The 23,526-nt window shown below is 48.5% G+C and overlaps 1 protein-coding gene across 2 annotated transcripts in view; it reads left to right on the forward strand.

The window, feature by feature from the left end:
* Window positions 1–23,526, forward strand: part of TGFBR2 (transforming growth factor beta receptor 2) — a 90,328-nt gene that overhangs the window by 61,757 nt on the left and 5,045 nt on the right. For both annotated transcript variants that reach the window (XM_064169753.1, XM_064169754.1), the window contains exons 4-6: window positions 3,399–4,198; window positions 8,193–8,334; window positions 18,830–18,957. In XM_064169753.1, the coding sequence (XP_064025823.1) occupies window positions 3,399–4,198; window positions 8,193–8,334; window positions 18,830–18,957 (1,070 nt within the window). The remainder of the gene's footprint in view (window positions 1–3,398; window positions 4,199–8,192; window positions 8,335–18,829; window positions 18,958–23,526) is intronic.

A 23,526-nucleotide genomic window follows, 5' to 3' on the forward strand; every position in this document is an offset into this window, starting at 1 on the left:
TTGGAACTGGATGATCTTTGAGGTCCCTTCTAACCTAAACCATTCTATGATTCTATAACCCCAACTATCTCCAACTGCCTGGACTCACGAGGAGGAATTTGAAAGAGCTAATACATCTTGGACTTTTTATCCCTACTGTGTCCAGTTCTGGGCTCCTCAATTCAAGAGAGATGTTGAGGTGCTGGAAGGTGTCCAGAGAAGGGTGACAATGCTGATGAGGGGCCTGGAACACAAACCCTATGAGGAGAGGCTGAGGGAGCTGGGGGTGTGCAGCCTGGAGAAGAGGGAGGACCTCATTGCTATCTACAACTACCTGAAGGGAGGTTGTAGCCTGGTGGGGTTGGTCTCTTCTGCCAGGCAAGCAGCAACAGGACAAGGGGACACAGCCTCAAGTTGTGCCAGGTGAGGTTCAGGTTAGATGTTAGGAGGAAGTTGTTGGCAGAGAGAGTGATTGGCATTGGAATGGGCTGCACAGGGAGGTGGTGGAGTCGCTGTGCCTGGAGGTCTTCAAGAAAAGACTGGATGAGGCACTTAGTGCCATGGTGTAGATGACTGGATAGGGCTGGGTGCTAGGTCAGACTGGATGAGCTTGGAGGTCTCTTCCAACCTGGTTGATTCTATGATTACATTAGAAAGGAGTTTGTATTTCAAGTATCTACACCACATAATGCAGCTCTGTGGCAAAAAAACTGCAAGGGCTCAAAGAGCCCTAAAAGGACATGTTCATCTTTGCTTAAAAGTATCCCACATGATACAGGTGTTGCTCAAAACCATTTTAGGTGATTGTTACACATCAGAATAGCACCCAAAAGTTCACAACAGCCATCCCACAACTCAGTCAGTTCTCATCTGCTGAGCTGTTTCCCAGGCTTCTTGCAAAGCAGATTTTCTGAGAGCAAGGAACATGCACAGGAACAATCAATGTAAATCTGTTTGGGAGCAGTGCTATTGGACCTCCTAGGTATATTCCTCCAGTAAGAGTGTTTTCCTCTCCTCAACATGTAGAGAAGCAGAAAGGATGTCTGTAATCTGTGATGAACTTTCAAGTAATGCTGGGTTTTATTTATAATTTTTAAAGCTTTCATTTTTTTGGGGTTTGGTTGTTTGGTTTGTTGGTTTGTTGCTAAGGGAAATGACTTGAAAAGAAGGATTTGTGGTTTGCATGGCTGTCAAAGAAGAGATTGGTATAAAATGGAAGAAATTAATTCTTCATAGGTGCTGCTACTGATTGCCACTGTTGTGTGCTTGCCAAGGCTGTCAGTGCTAGAGAGGCACTTTCTTTTCATTGAAACCCTAACAAGAGAGGTTAGGATTAATCTTGCTCTACGTCTGGTTGGTGAACTTTCCGAGGAGGCACATCCTGTTTCAACATTCAAGCCTTCTTCCAAACAAAGGCGAGCATATCCTGCAGTTGTCCTGTCCAATGGGAAAGTGATTCCGAGTGAAATGGGAGGCTCAGGAGTATCACTTGTTCCAGCTGTAAACTCTTCTCTGCCAATGCTTTCAGCACCTTCATTTTGAGAGGCACAGAGTATGAGAAACAGAGGCTTGTGGCTAATGTCTTTAGTGTCATCTTCCCTCCAGGGTTTTATTAAACTTGACTTCTCTTACTGCCTCATTTGGCCTGATACACAGGACCCGAGTCCATGGTACTGCTGTAAGCCTCCATCAGGATGTTGCGCTATTAACACAAGACGCTCGCTTAACTATGGTTGCAGCTCCAAGTATTGTAGCCCAATCAGGCCTGCTTTCATCAGTCCCCTCTCTCTTGCAAAAGTAATACAGTACATTTGCTCAGACTTGAAGAAATAACTGCAAAGGTACAGCACTGATCAGGCCAAACCTTGAGTGCTGTGTCCAGTTCTGGGCCCCTCAATTAAAGAGAGATGTTGAGGTGCTGGAAGGTGTCCAGAGAAGGGCAACAAAGCTGGTGAGGGGCCTGGAACTCAAGCTCTATGAGGAGAGGCTGAGGGAGCTGGGGGTGTGCAGCCTGCAGCAGGGGAGGCTCAGGGCAGAGCTCATTGCTGTCTACAACTACCTGAAGGGAGGCTGTAGCCAGGGCGGGGCTGATCCCTTCTGCCAGGCAACCAGCACCAGAAGAAGGGGACACAGTCTCAAGTTGTGGCAGGGGAGGTCTAGGCTGGATGTTAGGAGGAAGTTGTTGGCAGAGAGAGTGATTGGCATTGGAATGGGCTGCCCAGGGAGGTGGTGGAGTTGCTATCCCTGGAGGCATTGAAGAAAAGCCTGGATGAGGCACTTAGTGCCACGGTCTAGATGACTGCATAGGGCTGGGTGCTAGGTTGGACTGGATGATCTTGGAGGTCTCTTCCAACCTGGTTCATTCTGTGATTCTATGTCTGTGTGTCCAATCAAACTGGGTTCAAATAAACTCTGAACTCATTATCTTCGGAATTAAACTGTTCCCTTTTAAACTGCTTCTCTTCCCTAAAAAATACCAAACGAGTCACTTCTGTATGTGACAGGGCAGCTCTTACCTCTAGAATAATCTCCTGTTCTGTTCCCAGAAAATTTCCCTATTCTAGAATATGTCCATGTTGTTCTGCTGTTCCCTATCCCTCTGTGTTCCACCTAAGAATATGTCAGTGCGTGCAGTGCACCAGCTGAGGGGTTGGGAGCAAACCATCTACTGCTTTCAGTAGTGCACAGCCAGCACACGATACACAGAGGGTGTTTTTGGTTACATAAAGCCATGCAAGTGGCAGATGAGTGAGTGACAGTTCTCAGATGTGCCATGCATGCCCTATTGTGCCTGCAGGATTCAAACACCTGTGTAGGTGCAGGTGTTTGAATTTGTTCTAGCAGTGCTCTTTCACATACGTGGAAGTATGAGAATGAGTTTTGGTTTTCAGGTATGCATGCAGGCTGTGCCTGAAGATTGTCAGCTTGCAGTAGCTGTATGCAGACAGGCTTCCCAACGACTTCTGAGCAAACTATACTGGATCTGAAATGATAATTGGGCAAGTGGGAATTCACATACTGCATTGTCTACTTATGTATCAATCCAGTTCTTAGACAAGCTAATGTACTGCAGTACTTACCGATCAAAGGGGCAGGTCTGCAAGAATACATCGACAGAGTAAGGGCAGGAGACTCTGGCTATTGTCTTCAGGAAAGTAAACTTTCATCCACAGTGCATTAAGAGCTTGAGAGAAGAACAAAACTATTCAGTTGTGTTAGGTTCTTGCTCGTTCAGATCACAGCGTCTTATGAATAAGCAGACAGGGAACTCCTGGTAAGCGGAGGTAGGATAGTGGTGATGAGTTCTGTTACTTACTGTCATTGGGAGAAGTGATGTATTGCACACTGGATAGAAATTGTAGGTTTTGACAGACTCTTGTATCATTTAATGTGTGCCCTCCTTCTGTTGCTCTTTCCAGATGACCCCCATAAGCCAGAGGAGAAAGATGAAATCTCCAAAGTAACCATCATAAGTCTTGTCCCATTGCTGGTGATTTCCGTTGCTGTGATTGTTATCTTTTATGCCTACCGCACTCATAAGAAGAGGAAGCTCAACAAGGCATGGGAGAAAAATGTTAAGCCTAGGAAACATAACGACTGCAGTGATGTTTGTGCCATTATGTTGGATGATGACCGCTCAGACATCAGCTCTACCTGTGCCAACAACATCAACCACAACACAGAATTGCTGCCCATTGAGCTGGACATTGTTGTCGGCAAAGGAAGGTTTGCTGAAGTGTATAAAGCCAAACTGAAGCAAAACACATCAGAGCAGTATGAAACTGTGGCAGTCAAGATCTTTCCCTATGAAGAGTATGCCTCGTGGAAAACTGAAAAAGACATTTTTTCAGATGTAAACCTCAAGCATGAGAACATCCTCCAATTCTTGACAGCTGAGGAGCGCAAGACAGATCTTGGTAAACAGTACTGGTTGATCACTGCCTTTCATGCCAGGGGAAACTTGCAGGAGTACCTCACGCGGCACATTATCAGCTGGGAGGACCTCTGGAAACTGGGTGGGTCGTTGGCCCGAGGGATTGCCCATCTTCACAGTGATCACACCCCCTGTGGTCGCCCCAAAACGCCTATCGTGCACAGAGACCTAAAGAGTTCCAACATCCTGGTGAAAAATGACTTAACCTGCTGCCTCTGTGACTTTGGGTTGTCCCTGAGGCTGGACCCTTCTCTCTCTGTGGATGACTTGGCTAACAGTGGACAGGTAAGTTGAAAGTTGGAAGGGGTGGTTGGGGTGGGGTGTCTGTGTGTTGTAACCAGCAATAGAACAAGGGGACACAGTCTCAAGTTGTGCCAGGGTAGGTATAGGCTGGATATTAGGAAGAAGTTCTTCACAGAGAGAGTGATTGGCATTGGAATGGGCTGCCCAGGGAGGTGGTGGAGGCACCGTCCCTGGGGGTCTTCAAGAAAAGACTGGATGAGGCACTTAGTGCCATGGTCTAGTTGATTGGATAGGGCTGGGGGATAGGTTGGACTGGATGATCTTGGAGGTCTCTTCCAACCTGGTTGATTCTATGATTCTATGATTCTACTCATTGATGTGGCAGTTCCTGGGATGAGAAGAGGAAGAATTTTATATTGCTGTATTTACTTAAAAATAACAGTGTCAGTATTTATAAACAAAGAGGCTTACAACTTAGAACAGGGGTGAGAAGCATGCAATGAAGGTTTTGTTGTGAGTGAGAATGGGAAACATGCAATGAAGGTTTTGTTGTGAGTGAGAATGGGAAGCATGCAATGAAGGTTTTGTTGTGAGCGAGAGTGGGAAACATGCAATGAAGGTTTTGTTATGAGCAGGAGTGAGAAACATGCAGTGAAGGTTTTGTTATGAGTAGCAGTGAGAAACATGCAATGAAGGTTTTGTTATGAGCAGCAGTGAGAAACATGCAATGAAGGTTTTGTTATGAGCAGGAGTGAGAAACATGCAGTGAAGGTTTTGTTATGAGTAGCAGTGAGAAACATGCAATGAAGGTTTTGTTATGAGCAGCAGTGAGAAACATGCAATGAAGGTTTTGTTATGAGCAGGAGTGAGAAACATGCAGTGAAGGTTTTGTTATGAGTAGCAGTGAGAAACATGCAATGAAGGTTTTGTTATGAGCAGCAGTGAGAAACATGCAATGAAGGTTTTGTTATGAGCAGGAGTGAGAAACATGCAATGAAGGTTTTGTTATGAGCAGCAGTGAGAAACATGCAATGAAGGTTTTGTTAAGAGCCAGGAGTGAGAGGCATGCAATGAAGGCTTTGTTATGAGCAGGAGTGAGAAACATGCAATGAAAGTTTTGTTATGAGCAGGAGTGGGAAACATGCAGTGAAGGTTTTGTTATGAGCAGCAGTGAGAAACGTGCAATGAAGGTTTTGTTTTGAGCAGGAGTGAGAAACGTGCAATGGAGGTTTTGTTATGAGCAGGAGTGAGAAACATGCAATGAAGGTTTTGTTATGAGTGAGAAACATGCAATGGAGGTTTTGTTATGAGCAGGAGTGAGAAATATGCAATGAAGGTTTTGTTATGAGTGAGAAACATGCAATGGAAGTTTTGTTATGAGCAGGAGTGAGAAACATGCAATGAAGGTTTTGTTATGAGTGAGAAACATGCAATGAAGGCTTTGTTATGAGCAGGAGTGAGAAACATGCAATGAAGGTTTTGTTATGAGTGAGAAACATGCAATGGAGGTTTTGTTATGAGCAGGAGTGAGAAATATGCAATGAAGATTTTGTTATGAGTGAGAAACATGCAATGAAGGCTTTGTTATGAGCTGGAATGAGAAACATGCAATGAAGGTTTTGTTATGAGCAGGAGTGAGAAACATGCAATGAAGGTTTTGTTATGAGTGAGAAACATGCAATGGAAGTTTTGTTATGAGCAGGAGTGAGAAACATGCAATGAAGGTTTTGTTATGGTCAGAGAGCTGTATATGCACATGATCCTCTCTGTGCACTTACGAGTGCCTAAGAGCTTGTTGGTGCTGCTGCAGTGCATGCACATGTTTGGTTAGGAGATGCTTCACACTGTGATGCTGTGCCACAGGTTTTGTGCCTGATAGCATTGCATTTTTGTATGAGCAGACCTGCTGCTAGTGTAACCCAGCATCTGTAAAGTCAGCCTTCTGTCCATGAGAGGCTACAAGTGGGTAGCTAGAGTGATAGATTCTAACATTAAAAGGCTAAAAAAGCCCCATGTGATTATGGCACTTCGTGCAAGTGCAAACAAATCCAAGAATCACAAATAAATACAATTGTCCTGTTGTTGCTTTTTCAACTAAGTAACACAAAAGATACACAGCTGCTGCACCAAGATGCCAGGGAGGTGTTTATGAATGCTTTGGAGATCATTTGTTTTTAAGTAACTCTCTAAATAAATGCTCTCCTAATGAAAGCTGCTGTACAGTCAGAACATTTGTTGTTAATGAGTTCATAATAATTCAATGATCTGTGTGTTTCTGTTTTTATATGGAGGTGCCACCAAAGTCTGCCCCTTTACGCTGACTTTTACTTCACATAGAACTAACGTTTTGGTTTAGAATGTTTTCAGGGACAGTTCTTCTGTTAGCAGTGCTCTGCTGAGCTCCCAGGAGCCTTTCTCTTGTTTGTGAAATGGAGGTTGTGAGGCTCCCTCGGGGATTGGGCTTTCACTCTGTGGCTGCCTGCAATAGCAGACTCGGGAACTGAAGTGATCTTTTCCAGCCTCGCTTACCGCGTCGCTCTGGAGCGGTCGTTGTAGTGAACTCTACAAACAAGCTCATCTGAATGGCAGTACCCACTGCATTTGTCTGTCTTTGTCTCAGTGGTTAACCAGTCTCCAACCAAAGACTTTTATTGGCAGTTCTTCAAGGGGGATACATTTTTTATACCTACTCTGTGATGAGTATGAGAGCAAATTGGAGTGCTCATTAGAGAGCAATTTGCCCAGGTGGCCAAGAGAGCCAATGGCATCCTGGGCTGGCTCTGGGGCAGTGTGGCCAGTAGGACGAGGGAGGTTCTTCTGCCCCTGTGCTCAGCACTGCTCAGGCCACACCTTGAGTGCTGTGTCCAGTTCTGGGCTCCTCAATTCAAGAGAGATGTTGAGGTGCTGGAAGGTGTCCAGAGAAGGGCAAACAAAGCTGATGAGGGGCCTGGAACACAAACCCTGTGAGGAGAGGCTGAGGGAGCTGGGGGTGTGCAGCCTGCAGAAGAGGAGGCTCAGGGCAGACCTCATTGCTGTCTACAACTACCTGAAGGGAGGCTGTAGCCAGGTGGGGTTGGGCTCTTCTGCCAGGCAAGCAGCAAGAGAACAAGGGGACACAGTCTGGAGTTGTGGCAGGGCAGGTCTAGGCTGAATGTTAGGAGGAAGCTGTTGTCTGAGAGAGTGATTGGCATTGGAATGGGCTGCCCAGGGAGGTGGTGGAGTCACTGTCTCCGGAGGTGTTCAAGAAAAGCCTGGCTGGAGCACTTAGTGCCATGGTCTGGTTGACTGGACAGGGCTGGGTGCTAGGTTGGACTGGATGAGCTTGGAGGTCTCTTCCAACCTGGTCGATTCTATTCTATTCAAATCGAGTGATCCAAAAATTCTTCCTTAAATCCTGTCTTCTGACCAAAAGAGACATTTAAACGTTACCTTCTGTAAGGCAAGGCCATCATCTGGATCTCAGCAAAGCTTCTAAAATCATTGCTGAAAATTGCTCACTATGAATAGTTAATGTGAAGAGGTTTTGGAACAAAGGGAGCAGGGTTTGTTTGGTTTCAGATGTGTGCTTCTGCAGTCAGGATCTGTGCCTGCCTTGACCACTTTCTTTTTAAGGCTACCAGGAAAAGCAAGAGCTAGCCCTGTAATCTGCAGTGCAAAAGCACACCACGTGTTTCTTGCTTATCTGCAAGACAGTTAGCCAGCAGCAATTGCTTATGGCCCAGAGGGCAGAGTTTATCTTTGGGCAGCCAAAGAGTGGGAAAGCTTCTGAGTGTCAAATTTATTTGCTTGAGAAACTAAAAAAGACTTTATTTTCTTTTTCTTTTTTATTCTCCTTTACCAAGGGAGGTACAAATAAGTTCATTGCCAGGACAGTGCCAGGTTCTCCTGGCAGCAGAAAATAAGCCCTGTGCCAAGTATGGCCTACATTTTTGGCTAGGTGTCAAGTGGCACCATTTCTGTGAAAGCTGAGCTTAAATCACAGCAGAACCCAGACCAGGAATTACAGCTGAGCTCTCCCCAATCTCCTCTCCTGTAGGTTGGCACAGCAAGGTACATGGCCCCTGAGGTTCTGGAGTCCAGGATGAACCTGGAGAATGTGGAGTCCTTCAAACAAACAGATGTTTACTCCATGGCTTTGGTCCTCTGGGAAATGACATCTCGCTGTAATGCTGTTGGAGGTAGGTGCCATCCCTTCTCTACAAGTATGTTTGGGTAGACATGCTCTTGGGATTGGCTGGGGAGGGGGTGATTCTTCTTAACTCTTGCCACTTGAATACCTGCATGATGTAAATTATCAGGGCTCCAGCAGTATGAGATGCACATGTGTGTGAGCAGGCTTGATGGATCAGCACCTGTAGGCACAAGAAGATTGGCTCTCGATTGCTGTCAGGGTGAATCTGCTGTTAGGTAGACCACTTTTAAAGATAAGCAATGTCTCTTTTTCCTTATAATGCCTCAAGTATGATAACTTATAACACTTGGAATATTGCTCCCATTCTGAGAGTTCAAGAGGGACAGGGATCTACTTGAGAGAGTCCAATGGAGGGCCACAGAAATGATTAAGGGACTGGAGTACTGCCTCGTGATGGAAGACTGAGAGACCTGGGGCTGTTTAGTGTGGAGGGGGGGGGTCTAATGAATGTATATAAATACATGAGGCCTGGCTGTCAAGAAGGAAGGGACAGCCTCTGTTCACTTGTGCCTGTGATAGGACAAGGGGCAATGGATGTAACTACAGCACAGGAAGTTCCACCACCTCAACATGAGGAAGAACTTCTTTACTGTAAGGGTCACATAGCACTGGCACAGGCTGCCCAGAGAAAGTGTGGAGTCTCCTTCTCTGGAGACTTTCAAGACTCTTCTGGATGCATCTCTGAGCAACCTGCACTAGCTTTATATGGTCCTGTTCTGGCAGGGGGGTTGGACTTGATCTCCAGCGCCCCCTTCCAACCCCTGGCATCCTGTGATCCTGTGAGTAGCCGTGGATTGACTCAGTCTGGTTGACCTTGACCTCACTGCAAATGGTGAGAAACATAAGACAGTTTCAAATATTAAGACCAAGAAGTGATAACTGCCTCCCAGTTACTTTCAAGGGATGTTAATTCTGAAACCATCTGAGGGCCAGTTAAGCATCACATTTACAGACCATGATCAGTAAGGGTGATGATAATGCTTTCTCAACAGCCTCAGCAGCTGGTCATCATTTGTCGTGCTGTTTTAATATAGCCTCTGCATGAACAATCAAGGGATGGTTGTTGTGTGAAGTACAGTAACAGAAACTGTTGGAACTGACTGTGGGAACAGTTTCAGGAAGAACTTGTTCATATATGGCTGGAGAGCAGCCAGAAAGAAAGGGACCTGAGGGTGCTGGTAGAGAGTAGCTGAACATGATCCATCAGTGTGCCCAGGTGGGCAGCAGAGCCAATGGCATCCTGGGCTGGCTCAGGAGCAGTGTGGGCAGCAGGACAAGGGAGGTTCTTCTGCTCCAATGCTCAGCCTGCTCAGGCCACACCTTGAGTGCTGTGTCCAGTTCTGGGCTCTTCAATTCAAGAGAGATGTTGAGGTGCTGGAAGGTGTTGAGAGAAGGGCAGCAAGGCTGGGGAGGGGCCTGGAGCACAGCCCTGTGAGGAGAGGCTGAGGGAGCTGGGGGTGTGCAGCCTGCAGCAGTGGAGGCTCAGGGCAGAGCTCATTGCTGTCTGCAGCTACCTGAAGGGAGGCTGTAGCCAGGTGGGGTTGGGCTCTTCTGCCAGCAAACAGCACCAGAACAAGGGGACACAGTCTCAAGCTGTGCCAGCGGAGGTCTAGGCTGGATGTTAGGAGGAAGTTGTTGTCAAGGAGAGTGATTGGCATTGGAATGGGCTGCCCAGGGAGGTGGTGGAGTGGCTGTGCCTGGAGGTGTTGAAGCAAAACCTGTCTGGGGTACTTAGTGCCATGGTCTGGTTGATTGGCCAGGGCTGGGTGCTAGTTTGGACTGGCTGAGCTTGGAGGTCTCTTCCAACCTGGTTGATTCTGTGATTCTCTTAATTCTATGATCCAAAGTTTTTTCACTGAAACAAAATCTCTATTTCTGCTTTGCCCAAAGCTCCCCCAGAATCTCCACTGTGCAGCTCTGTTATGTTCTAGAAATAAGAAAAAGTTGCTGTTGGGATATTTGCATTTCATACTGCCATGTCCAAAGGTTTTCACCTTACTTCAGAGACTGAAGTGAAACTAAGTTACATTTTAAATTCTCCAGTCTGCCAATATTGCCTCACAGTGATTCACAAAGGCTGCTGCACAGTTCAGGGCTCCCACAGGCAGCAGATGGAGCAGGGCTGTAAAAGGCAACACTAATGTGGATATTGTAGTAGGTATGCTACTGTGGTTTGATTTATTACTCTTCTTCCAAAGCCACAGAAGGTTCCTTTTCATCAGGCTTGGCACAGTTGCTCTTCAAAAGCCTGCCACAGAGACAAGACTTGATATTAGGCTTGATATCAGAAGGAAGTTGTTGTCAGAGAGAGTGATTGGCATTGGAATGGGCTGCCCAGGGAGGTGGTGGAGTCACCATCCCTGGAGGTGTTGAAGCAAAGCCTGGCTGGGACACTTAGTGCCATGGTCTGGTTGATTGGCTAGGACTGGGTGCTAGGTTGGACTGAATGAGCTTGGAGGTGTCTCCCAGCCTGGCTGAGTCTATGATAAGACAGTCTTGCAGGCTAGAGCAATACATTATGTAAAACATAGTGGGGAAGCCACCTCCCATGGGAAGATGTGCATAGCTGCTTCATGTTCCTCTACTAACGTCCTTGGGGATACCACAGGGGTGTCCACTCTGCACACAAGCTGTGTGGCTGTAAGAGGCAAGAGTTGGTATGTGTGTGATCAGAAGTTCCAACAGGCCCATAATCACCAGGAGATAAGATCTGGGGGAAGCAGGGCTTGCAAGTATGTGCGTGAGCAGTAGGGAAGGATGGTATGTAACAGATTCCAAAGCAAAGGAGGAGCTCTGCTCTCCTTGGTTCTGCCTTTTGGGATGTCCTGGCCATATGTCACAGAATTCTGAACCCATCTATAGCAAGAGCCCAGGGAGCTGGGTTGGAGCAGCACCAGTCTGACCACCATGATGCTGCAGTTCCTGCTGGGGACACCTACCTTAAGAGGATAAGTGCCTGCCAGCTCTGTGATCTGTGCATGTCAGCAGTGCTGCTGGTCAGTCAGGTAGGGTGACTATAAGCTGCTCTTTGATCAATAGAGTTGATCAGCATTCCTTGTCATAGACCTTTAACTCTCTGACTTTAGTATTTGAGCTCTAAGCATAGTAGTTTCCAGTATACCTTTCTCTTTGTGGTTTTAGTATTTGAGCTGTAACCAAGTGTTGATAGTGTGCCCAGAGGGTTGTACCCATGTGTGAGAGCATTCCCTGGTCCCCAAAGAGCTCACTGGAATAGTGGCTGCATCTCAGTGTCCATGTGCAGGCAGGAGGAACAACTCCACCTCCATCTCCTCCTATGTCAAAGCAGCATTTAGTCTTGCTGGGTGGGTTGGACTGTGAGCAACAGATTTGTCCCTGCTTCTGCCCTGCCAAAAAAGCTATGAAGTGAGTGTGTGTGCAGAGGCTTAGTGTTAGCACAAAAGCATGAGACTTTTTTCTTTTCTAGTCAAACATTTCAGGGGAAAAGCATCTGGGGCTTCAGGAACTGAACCTCAGTCTAGCATATTCCAAGGCAAACCCATCCACTTTTAACTGCAGTGGTCATGCCTGGTTCTTAAATTCAGTGGCACACCCTCAGCCTCTCATTAGAACTTTGTAAATGTGGCTGAGGAGGATTAAAATCCAAGGAAAAGGATCTTTGCCCTCTCTCTTAAGATCTCTCTGTTTCTTGCATTTAGAAACTCACCTTATTAATATAAATATGAACTGCTCACTGTGGAGTCTTTTATCTCTGCTGATGCCTAAGTCCCTTCCTGTTCATATTTGCTGAGTACAGTGAAATGGAGATTGTAGCAAGAGCGAACCTTATGGCTGCTGTTCTCAGAAGGCAGCTGCCTAAAAGAGGATGTAAAGGGAGTTTCATAAGGAAGGAAAATCACCAGCTAAAAGGGACTGACCTGTTATAACCTTGACAAGAGCCAAAGTCATTTCAGGAAAAGGAAAGATTTCTCTAGCCCGGCATCACCTTTGCTTTTGAGGTGGATCTTATCTCACACCCACATCCTAGTTTGCCTTGTTCATTTCATCCCTCAGTTATCCTCACCTCCAGAAACTCATTTCTTGGATTTTGTTTCCCTCTGTCTGATGTCTTTCCAGGGGCTGAAGACCCCAACAAAATCAAAGGAGTACTTGGGTAGATCTGTGGGAAGTGGAATCTGGGCTTAGTGTCTTCATGCAGAGCAGTTCAACACAACTCTGAGGGTGTAGCCCCTTTAACTTGTCCCTAGTACTGAACTGCAGCAGCACTGCATGCCCACTCCCACTGCCTTTTGAGATTTGCCCCTGGTTCTGCTAGTCTGCCTGCCTTTGCAACCAGCTGCTGAGATAGAATCATAGAACCATCCAGCTTGGAAGAGACCTCCAAGCTCAGCCAGTCCGACCTAGCACCCAGCCCTGGCAATCAAACCATGGCACTAAGAGCCCCATCCAGGCTTTGCTGCAATGCCTCCAGGCACAGTGACTCCACCACCTCCCTGCAGCCCATTCCAATGCCAATCACTCTCTCTGCCAACAACTTCCTGCTAACAGCAAGCCTGTATCTCCCCCAGCACAGCTTGAGACTGTGTCCCCTTCTTCTGTTGCTGCTTGCCTGGCAGCAGAGCCCAACCCCACCTGGCTACAGCCTTCCTGTAGTTGCAGAAAGCTGTGAGGTCACCCCTGAGCCTCCTCTTCTCCGGGCTAATTACATTACAGTGACTCATTACTACATCTCCCCTCTGCCTTCTCTCTCCATCTGTCACTCATGAGGCTCCCTCATCATCTCTGCACCTTTTCTGAGGAGCTGTCTCTGCTCACCCAAGCCCCTCTTTTCTTCCTAAGCTGTTAGGCACTGAGAGAAATGACTCCCCCAGATAAGCCCTGATTGCAGGCAGCCTTTCCAGGGGAGCCTGAAAGACACAGACACTATGTCTGCAGGGCAGGCTTGATGCAGTGGCAGTTTGCTGTCACTAGAGAGACTTGTAGGGGCTTAGGGGCAGGAGTGGCAGTCTAAAGCCGAAGCAGCAGCACTTTAATGAGTGGAGCACGGGGGGTGGAGTGGCCTAATTGCCATTCAGCTCTATAAAGGTACAGTGAGTTCTTTCCTTCAAAGGGAGTTTTGGGCTGGTTTGTCAGTGTGCAGGTGTTCACTGGGTGTGAGGGGCAGCAGAGGCAGGTCCTTCTGCTGCAGGAGCTGTGTGGAACAGCTCTCCATGCTGGGCCAGGCCCTTTCAGTCAACAGGCTTTTCAACAGAAATACCCAGCAGCAAACCTGTGCTGTGAAGCTGCCATAAGAAATAAGCAGGTGGAGATGAGCTCTCAAGCAAGGCCATGCTGTTCAGTGCTACTTCATTGTGCTAAATATGGAGAAGCAGCAATGGGGCACGAGGGAAAGGCAGACAGAGGTAAAGATCAAGTTTGACTGATTTTTTCACCAGAGTATAATTTAAGAGGCATATTAAGAAACTCAGCAGTACTACTTTGGGGACAACTTCAACTGCTCCACTCTGCAGTGAACTTGGTATTCCATTCAGCACAACAGCTGTGCACCAGATGCTGCACGTTGCAGCAGTACAGCTTTCATCGCGACCGCTTGCTGTCGGTGACACAGCTTGGGTGACTGAAGCAAGTGTGAGTACTCTGACAGCCTCCTAGAGAGTGAAGAAAACCATCTGGTTTGCATTGGAGTTGCTATGGGTGGGGAGCCATAGAGGGTGGCAGGGGAGAAAGAGAGGAAAGGGAATTCCTGCATACAAAGAGCTGGGAAAGAGGGTGAAGGAAAAACCCTCAGAAAACAGTGATGATGCCCATAGAGTATTTTACTACCTGGAGTGTGTCTGGCTTGGGTAGAGCAGCAGGGCTGTGTTTGAAATGGCTGCCTTGCTTTACCAGAGCTGTGTTTAATGTAAATAAAAAGATTTGTTAACTTTATGCTTGCTTGGAAAGAGTTAGCCAAGAGCCCCAGTCCAGTAGCTAAACATTTGAGCACCCTGTGCCGTGTGAAGTGCTCAGCTTTCACCATGTGATCCTGAAGAGGTGACAGCTCCTGATGGCAGGGATCATTTTGATAGCCTAGCAAGTCTGTGCCTGTGCATTGGGCCCTTAGGTGTCTGCAGCTGGCACCTGATTTAAGCCTCTCCCTCTGTGGAGCAGAGCCCAGTTTGGGCATGCCTGCACTGTTCTGGCTCGTGGTGGCACATAACCCTGAGCTGGTACACTCACACGGTGCAGCATCACCCCATGACAATAGCTCATGTCCTAGAAACTCTCTGTGTCATCACAGTGCTGTGTGTAAGGCAGCAAGTGTGCCCACCTAAGCAGTAGGTAAGATCCCTGCACCACAGGCCTGTGTTGGTGCTGATGTGCTCTGTGTTCCTCTACTTTCCCCCTTCAGGATGCAGCACACAGTGGCTAAGCAGACTGTAACTGTACACTAACTGCAGAGATCATGCACTCCCCAACCTTTGGAGGACTGGCTGTGTCTTTGATCATCAGATGTGAAGCCACTTAAAACATGTCTGTGTGAGGGAAAGTGCACAGTGAATTCATTCATCCCAACACATCCTCACCCATTCCAGCTAGCAGCTGCTTTCTAAAGGAGCAGAACAGGGAAACCTAGGAAAAATGTGAAATAAACATTTGACAGCTCCTTAAACTTGGTGACAAAATGGCTTTTGTGCAGTGGCTAAGTAGATCCACCACCCACATTCCTCAGCCATGAAGATACAATCTGCTAGCACACACACAGATGAGTGTACATGCATGAGCTGTCACAGTAGTGCCACTACCAATTTATCCTTTCTGTGGCTCTCCCCTCACACAAACTCTAAATGGAGATGTGTTTCAAGTGACTCTAAAGTTCCCAAGCAGAAGCCCACTGCTGTAGACTGTCCTCCATAATTCATTTTTGATGGTCTTCTTCCACCTCACACCTTGAGTGCTGTGTTCCGTTCTGGACTCCTCCATTCAAGAGAGATGTTGAGGTGCTGGAAGGTGTCCAGAGAAGGGCAGCAAGGCTGGGGAGGGGCCTGGAGCACAGCCCTGTGAGGAGAGGCTGAGGGAGCTGGGGGGGTGCAGCCTGCAGAAGAGGAGGCTCAGGGCAGAGCTCATTGCTGTCTGCAGCTACCTGCAGGGAGGCTGTAGCCAGGTGGGGTTGGGCTCTGCTGCCAGGCAAAGCAGCAACAGAACAAGAGGACACAGTCTCAAGCTGTGCCAGGGCAGGTCTAGGCTGGATGTTAGGAGGAAGTTGTTGTCAGAGAGAGTGATTGGCATTGGAATGGGCTGCCCAGGGAGGTGGTGGAGTTGCTGTGCCTGGAGGTGTTGAAGCCAAGCCTGGCTGGGGCACTTAGTGCTATGGTCTGGTTGATTGGCCAGGGCTGGGTGCTAGGTTGGGCTGGATGATCTTGGAGGTCTCTTCCAACCTGGCTGATTCCATGGTTCTATGAGCCTTCCAGCCTGAGTTTTCTCAGAAATAAGCAAGACAGAGCACATGAGGGAGTGTCAGCAGGGTTTGTGGCTGTGCTTTTCTGACCCAAAGGAAGAGAATATCACTGCAAAAACCTTAGAACAGAAAAAAAGTCACAAGTGAGGCATATTTTTCATGAGGAACTCATGATCAGATTTTCCAAAGCATTCATCAGGAACAGCAAATAAGTTTTCTGTGACATCTCTGTTCAGGGCTAAAAATACAGTCTGAGCCTTTCTGAAAGTCATGGTCAGGCCAGTGGCAAAGGGAACCAGAGGTACAACAGTTACTAGTGCAAGGTAGCACATAGCCATGAAGTCTAAATCCTGCAGGTTAACATTGGAGGAACCCTGCCATTACTGAATGCTGAAGGTGCTGTACTTCGTGGTACCTGAGGGACTTACAGTATGTCAACCTGTTGTCACTGTTTTGGTGCACAGATGCTCTGAAAACAATCAAAAGCAACATAAAAAGCATGAAAAACAGGTCCAGCATCTGCCTGCTACCATGCACAAGCAGCTAGCCACAAACACCTTAATCTGCCTTAAAATGACATTACATCTACACTGGTGTGCAGTGACATGGTCCATGAACAGTCCCAGCTGTTAGTACACCTGAGATGCCACAGCATAAGGATGATGCCTGTGAGAGAATTCAGTAGGCTTTGCTTGCTAAGGGAAAGTAAACCAAGATAATGAATAGCAAGAGGATGTTGCCTGCTTTCCAAACTGAGGGAAGGCACAACTCCATTGCTGCAGAACTGTTAGAGAGTTAACATCTGACTTCAAGTTCTCTGTCTTTACCATTAAAAAACCAACAAACAAAACAACCAAAAAAACCTCAAACCTTCTTTCTATTTGGAAAGAATTTCTCAAACAGGAAGAAACTATTTCAAACCTATTGATTCTGTGGGAGGGATTTCCTTTCTGCTTGAACCATTTCATGAACTTCAGTGGCCTTTGGATTAAGCCCAGTGGCTCCTCAATTCAAGAGAGATGTTGAGGTGCTGGAAGGTGTCCAGAGAAGGGCAGCAAGGCTGGGGAGGAGCCTGGAGCACAGCCCTGTGAGGAGAGGCTGAGGGAGCTGGGGGTGTGCAGTCTGCCGAAGAGGAGGCTCAGGGCAGACCTCATTGCTGTCTGCTGCTACCTGAAGGGAGGCTGTAGCCAGGTGGGGTTGGGCTCTTCTCCCAGGCAAGCAGCAACAGAATGAGGGGGATGCTGTCTCAAGTTGTGCCAGCAACAGAAGAAGGGGACACAGCCTGAAGTTGTTCCAGGGAAGGTCTAGGCTGGATGTTAGGAGGAAGTTGTTGGCAGAGAGAGTGATTGGCATTGGAATGGGCTGCCCAGGGAGGTGGTGGAGTCGCCATTCCTGGAGGTGTTGAAGCCAAGCCTGGATGAGGCACTTAGTGCCATGGTCTGGTTGATTGGCCAGGGCTGGGTGCTAGGTTGGGCTGACTGAGCTTGGAGGTCTCTTCCAACCTGGTTGGTTCTATGATTTTGTGACTCTATGTTTTTTTGCCTTTCTCTCCAAGGAAAATAAGCCACACTTTAGAGCTTCTTCCCCTTTTTGTCTGGGCATTTAATCACTGTTATCACCCTTCTCAAAGCTTCCTTTTACCCTTTGAGAGGAGTGAGCAGCACTGGACACTGCACTGAACTTTGCTTGTAACGTCACACAGTAGGGCTGTGCCGCCTGTCTCGTTCACCTCTCTTTACACATCATCTGGGCACTCACAGGCATCCTTAACACTGCTTTGTAGAACACACTTAAGTTTTTCTTGTCCTCCATTAATTCCCAGAAAGAAAGAAGAGGCAGCAGAACAGGCCAAGGTCATAAATCTTTCTCTAATACTAGCAAGTCATTAAGCCTGTGAGTAAAGCCCCTATCTGTTCCCAACGAAACCACAGTCTTTTCTGCGCCGTGTCAGCATCTACTCTAATAGTTCTGCTCTCCAAGATTTCTTGAGCTGTCTCCAAAGGTCCCATATGTCTGTCTCTCTCCAAAGCAAAGAAATAGGCAACATGCAAACAAAAACTAGAGTGACAGCAAAACCTTCAGGATGCAGTGCCTCCTGCATCATGAGCCGAAACTGACCCACTGGGGGAAAGAGGTCTAAAGAAGTTCAGGCTGTTACTATGTCCAAGGGAACATGACTCCGTTACAAACAAGGGTGGCATAGCAGCTTCCAGCACTGCTCCTTACTATTCTTTATTCTTACTGTTGTAGCCAGGTGGGGGGTGGCCTCTCCTCCCAGGCAACCAGCAACCGAACAAGGGGACACAGGCTCAAGTTGTGCCGAAGGAGGTCTAGGCTGGATGTGAGGAGAAAGTTTTTGCCAGGGAGAGTGACTGGCATTGGAATGGGCTGCCCAGGGAGATGGTGGAGTTGCCATCCCTGGAGGTGTTGAAGCAAAGCCTGGATGAGGCACTTAGTGCCATGGTCTGGTTGATTGGCCAGGGCTGGGTGCTAGGTTGGGCTGGGAGAGCTTGGAGGTCTTTTCCAAGCTGGTTGATTCTGTGATTCTATTTATTCTTTTCAAGCAACTGCTTACACCTAGCAGTCTGACACATTAACATCTATCACGACCTAGATAGATTTCAGCTCCTATTTCATGTGGTAAGTGTGGGTAAACTTCAGGACATCTGAAGGGGGTCAAAGTAAGTAGTTCTTGAAAGCCTGAGTCAGGCAAAACTTAACTTGACTTACCTGCTGTATTTTACCTCAGCACAGACTGACAGACTCACAAACCACTCAGATGCTCTGACTGTTGCTAATATGATTATGTGTGAAAGGATTTAACTGAACTTGTGTAGTTGGCCAGGAAAGGAAAAGAGCAAGATTGAGTATGTGGGAGATACACATCTGAAATGTTTTTGAAATGCCAACTGGCTTTGCTTTGTTTGGAGCTGGTCAAGCAGAACAGTGGCACTGAGCAGCTAATCAGTAGCTGGGAGTTCTCCAGGGAGCAGCCAGCTCCCTTTGCGCTTGGCACCAGCACAAGCCAGCTGAATGCCCTTGTGTTTGCTTTTTCCCTTGGCAGAAGTGAAAGAGTATGAGCCCCCGTTCGGCTCCAAAGTGCGGGAACATCCTTGCGTGGAAAGCATGAAGGACAACGTCCTCAGGGACAGGGGGCGCCCGGAGATCCCCAGCTCATGGCTTAACCACCAGGTAAGAGCACCGCACCTCAGCAGCTGGGATGTGAACCGCATGCTGAGCTCTCTGCCCCAAGCCCAAGGCTTGACTCAGTGCCCGGCCCAAGGACTGCACCTCTCTTGGTGTGTGCATTGTCATGCAGTGACACTGGTGCCACCTGTGGCTCAGACACCAGTGCTCTGCACTCTGCTCACCCTGAAGCCCCTGGGAGTTCTGCTGCCCATTACTGTAGTCTTAGTGATCAAAATCAAAGTATTTGAAATCTGAGACCAAATCATCATCCAGACAGACACAGAATAATCAGAGCCTTAAAGAACACTGTGTGCAGGCTCTGAAAGGTCAAAGAGAACAGCTTAGCTGCAACGTCAGCAGAGACAACAAACTTCATTACCTCATACAGAGCACAGTCACAGAACCATAGAATCAACCAGGTTGGAAGAGACCTCCAAGATTATCCATCCAGGCTTGGCTTCAACACCTCCAGCTGCACAGACTCCACCACCTCCCTGGGCAGCCCATTCCAATGTCAATCACTCTCTCTGCCAACAACTTCCTAACAACATCCAGCCTAAACCTCCCCTGCCACAGCTTGAGACTGTGTCCCCTTCTTCTGCTGCTGCTTGCCTGGCAGAAGAGCCCAACCCCACCTGGCTACAGCCTCCCTTCAGGTAGCTGCAGACAGCAATGAGCTCTGCCCTGAGCCTCCTCTGCTGCAGGCTGCACACCCCCAGCTCCCTCAGCCTCTCCTCACAGGGCTGTGCTCCAGGCTCCTCCCCAGCCTTGCTGCCCTGCTCTGGACACCTTCCAGCACCTCAACATCTCTCTTGAATGGAGGAGCCCAGACCTGGACACAGCACTCAAGGTATGGCCTGAGCAGTGCTGAGCACAGGGGCAGAAGAACCTCCCTTGTCCTGCTGCCCACACTGCTCCTGAGCCAGCCCAGGATGCCATTGTCTCTGCTGCCCACCTGGGCACTGCTGCCTCATCTTTAGCTCCTCTCTCCCAGCACCCCCAGGTCCCTCTCTACCTGGCTGTTCTCAGCCACTCTGTCCCTATCCTGTAGTGCTGCTTGAGGTTGTTGTGGCCAAAGTGTACAACCCTGCACTTGGCCTTGTTCAGTCTTATCCCACTGGCCTCTGCCCACCCATGCAGCCTGGCCAGATCCCTCTGCAGGGCTCTCCAATCCTCCAACAGCTCCACAGCTGCTCCTAGCTTGGTGTCATCTTTAAACTTACTGATGCTGGCCTCAATCTCCTGGTCCAGATCATCAATAAAGATATTGTGTCACCTGTGAAAATATCCAAGTGAAGAGAACTAATAGGGAGACAGGAGAGCAACAGGAAGGTCTGTGGTCAGCAAACTCGAGGAGAGTTTTCTCAAGAGCAAAAGGAACTCTTATCTTGCTACCAATCCGTGGCTGTATGTGAAAGAAAGATACTGCTTATGCTAATGTAAAGGCAGAAGTGGTCAGCAGACATTTCTGTTCTACATGTGGTAGGAGTCAGGTGCTGTAATAGAAGCTGTTGAAGACCCTTAAAAGGCACCCAGCAGGCCTGGGGCAGTGTTAGGTGTCACAGAGACTTGTCTGTGTTCAGGACAGGGCTAGTCCTGTGGGCACTGCAGTGGGGCAGTGCACTGTGGGGTAGCAGACATGAGAAATACCACTGGTTATGTCTTGGAGAGAAGCATCTCAGAGCTTGCTTCATGCACAGCCAGTCCTAGAGGCTGGCTGTTGCAGGGGGGGATTCTCAGTGCCTATGCCTATTTGGCAGAGGAGAGAAATTAATTGGGGCGAGATAAATTTGATATAAAAATTGTATATTTACTAATCTCAATATTCTGAACTCTGCCACCCCCAACCACTGTATATTAATATTCAGTACATGGTTATGAAAACAATCTAAGATAAAATATGTACAGGGATTTGTTAATTAACCAGCAAACATGCAAACTATAAACAGAGAGAGGAGTTTTCCCCACGGCTCAATGCCTTTTGGGGTCTCTATGCTATTTGCCCAGCAGGCTTCAGAAGATCACAGGATGTTAGGGGTTGGAAGGGACCTCCACAGATCATTGAGTCCAAACCTCCCTGCCAGAGCAGAACCATACAACCTAGCTCAGGTCACACAGGAACACATCCAGACAGGGCTGGAAAGGCTCCAGAGGAGGAGACTCAACAACCTCTCTGGGCAGCCTGTGCCAGTGCTCTGAGACCCTTACACTCAAGTTCTTCCTCATGTTGAGATCACAGTATCACAGTATCACCAAGGTTGGAAGAGACCTCACAGATCATCAAGTCCAACCCTTTACCACAGTGCCCAAGGCTAGACCATGGCACCAAGTGCCACATCCAACCTTGCCTTGAACTGCCCCAGGGACGACGACTCCACCACCTCCCCAGGCAGCCCATTCCAGTGCCTAATGACTCTCTCAGTGAAGAACTTTCTCCTCACCTCGAGCCGAAATTTCCCCTGGCGCAGCCTGAGGCTGTGTCCTCTTGTTCTGGAGCTGGCCACCTGAGAGAAGAGAGCAACCTCCTCCTGGCCACAACCACCCTTCAGGTAGTTGTAGACAGATGCAGCTTCTCCTGATGTAGTTTCCATCCCTTGCCCTTGTCATTCTCCTAGCACCATCAGAGATGGCTACCTAAGCAAAAATAATCTCAAGAACCTCTATTCATTGTTGTTTGTTTGGTTACAAAATGCACCAACATGCCACCTTGGGAAGCAGAAGCAGTTCTGGTTTAATAAGAAATTCATCAGCCCAGCTCTGGACCAGAGGAAGGTAGTCAGTGCAGCAGCCCAGAGCCTACTCCATGGGCAATGGCTTCAGACACAGAATCTCACACAGAAACATTCAGGTTGCAAAAGCCCCTCAGGATCACCAAGTCCAACCCATATCCCTACTCTGCAAGGTGCAGCCTAAACCATAGCTCTAAGCACCACATCCAGATGACCCTTCAACACCTCCAGGGTTGACAACTGCATGACCTCCCTGGGCAGCTCATTCCAGTGCCTGACCACTCTTGGAGGGAAAAAAAAATCCTGATACCCAGTCTAAACCTACCCAGTTGCAGCTTGAGGCCATTTCATCTTATCCTGTCACTAATTACCTGTGAGAAGAGGCTAGCACCAACCTCTCTACAACCTCCTTTCAGGTAGCTGTACACAGCCATGAGGTCTCCCCTCAGCCTCCTCTGTTTCACACTAACCAGCCCGAGCTCCTTCACCCTCTCCTCACAGGATTTACTCTCCAGGCCCTTCACAGCTTCCTTGCCCTCCTCTGCACTGGCTCCAGCACCCAGCAGGGTGGGCTGGAACTCTTTCTGCTCTACGGCAGAGGTAACAGATATTTACAGAGCTATTAAAGCTTCTACTCACAACTCTTATCAATTATTAATCAATAATCACCCTCCGGGGCTGCGTCACAGCCTGTGCCTAATGTCCAGTTCTCCAGGTCTCCGCCTGTGGACTTGGAGGCTGGAATCTTCCCAGCCTGAGGGGAAAGGATAAATCTTCCCAGTCTCTGGGGGAATACTGGTTTTCTCTAACCTTTGTTCTCATGGCGAAGAGGCCATCTCTGCCTTTGGTGCTGCTGGCTCCTTTGGATGCTGTGCCCAGGACTTCTCAGCTGGCAGGATCTCAGGAGAATACCATGCTGTCTCTGGCACAGTTGTCACAGCTTCAGGCCATAGTATCATAGTATCATCAGGGTTGGAAGAGACCTCACAGATCATCGAGTCCAACCCTTTACCACAGAGCTCAAGGCCAGACCATGGCACCAAGTGCCACGTCCAGTCCTGCCTTGAACAGCTCCAGGGACGGTGACTCCACCACCTCCCCGGGCAGCCCATTCCAGTGTCCAATGACTCTCTCAGGGAAGAACTTTCCTCACCTCGAGCCTAAACCTCCCCTAGCGCAGCCTGAGGCTGTGTCCTCTTGTTCTGGTGCTGGCCACCTGAGAGAAGAGAGCAACCTCCCCCTGGCCACAACCACCCCTCAGGTAGTTGTAGACAACAATAAGGTCTCCCCTGAGCCTCTTCTTCTCCAGGCTAACCAATCCCAGCTCCCTCAGCCTCTCCTCGTAGGGCTGTGCTCAAGGCCTCTCCCCAGCCTCGTCGCCCTTCTCTGGACACGCTCAAGCATCTCAACGTCCCTTTTAAACCGGGGAGCCCAGAACTGAACACAATACTCAAGGTGTGGTCTAACCAGTGCAGAGTACAGGGGCAGAATGACCTCCCTGCTCCTGCTGACCACACCATTCCTGATGCAGGCCAGGATGCCACTGGCTCTCTTGGCCACCTGGGCACACTGCTGGCTCATGTTCAGGCGGGTATCAATCAGCACCCCCAGATCCCTCTCTGTCTGGCTGCTCTCCAGCCACTCCGACCCCAGCCTGTATCTCTGCATGGGGTTGTTGTGGCCAAAGTGCAGCACCCTGCACTTGGAGCTATTGAAGCCATCCCATTGGACTCTGCCCATCTGTACAGGCGGTCAAGGTCCCGCTGCAGAGCCCTTCTGCCCTCCAACTCAGTCACATCTGCCCCCAGCTTGGTGTCATCTGCAAACTTGCAGATGACTGACT

Source organism: Pogoniulus pusillus, chromosome 32 (assembly GCF_015220805.1).
Source record: "Pogoniulus pusillus isolate bPogPus1 chromosome 32, bPogPus1.pri, whole genome shotgun sequence".
Taxonomy (NCBI): Eukaryota; Metazoa; Chordata; class Aves; order Piciformes; family Lybiidae; genus Pogoniulus; species Pogoniulus pusillus.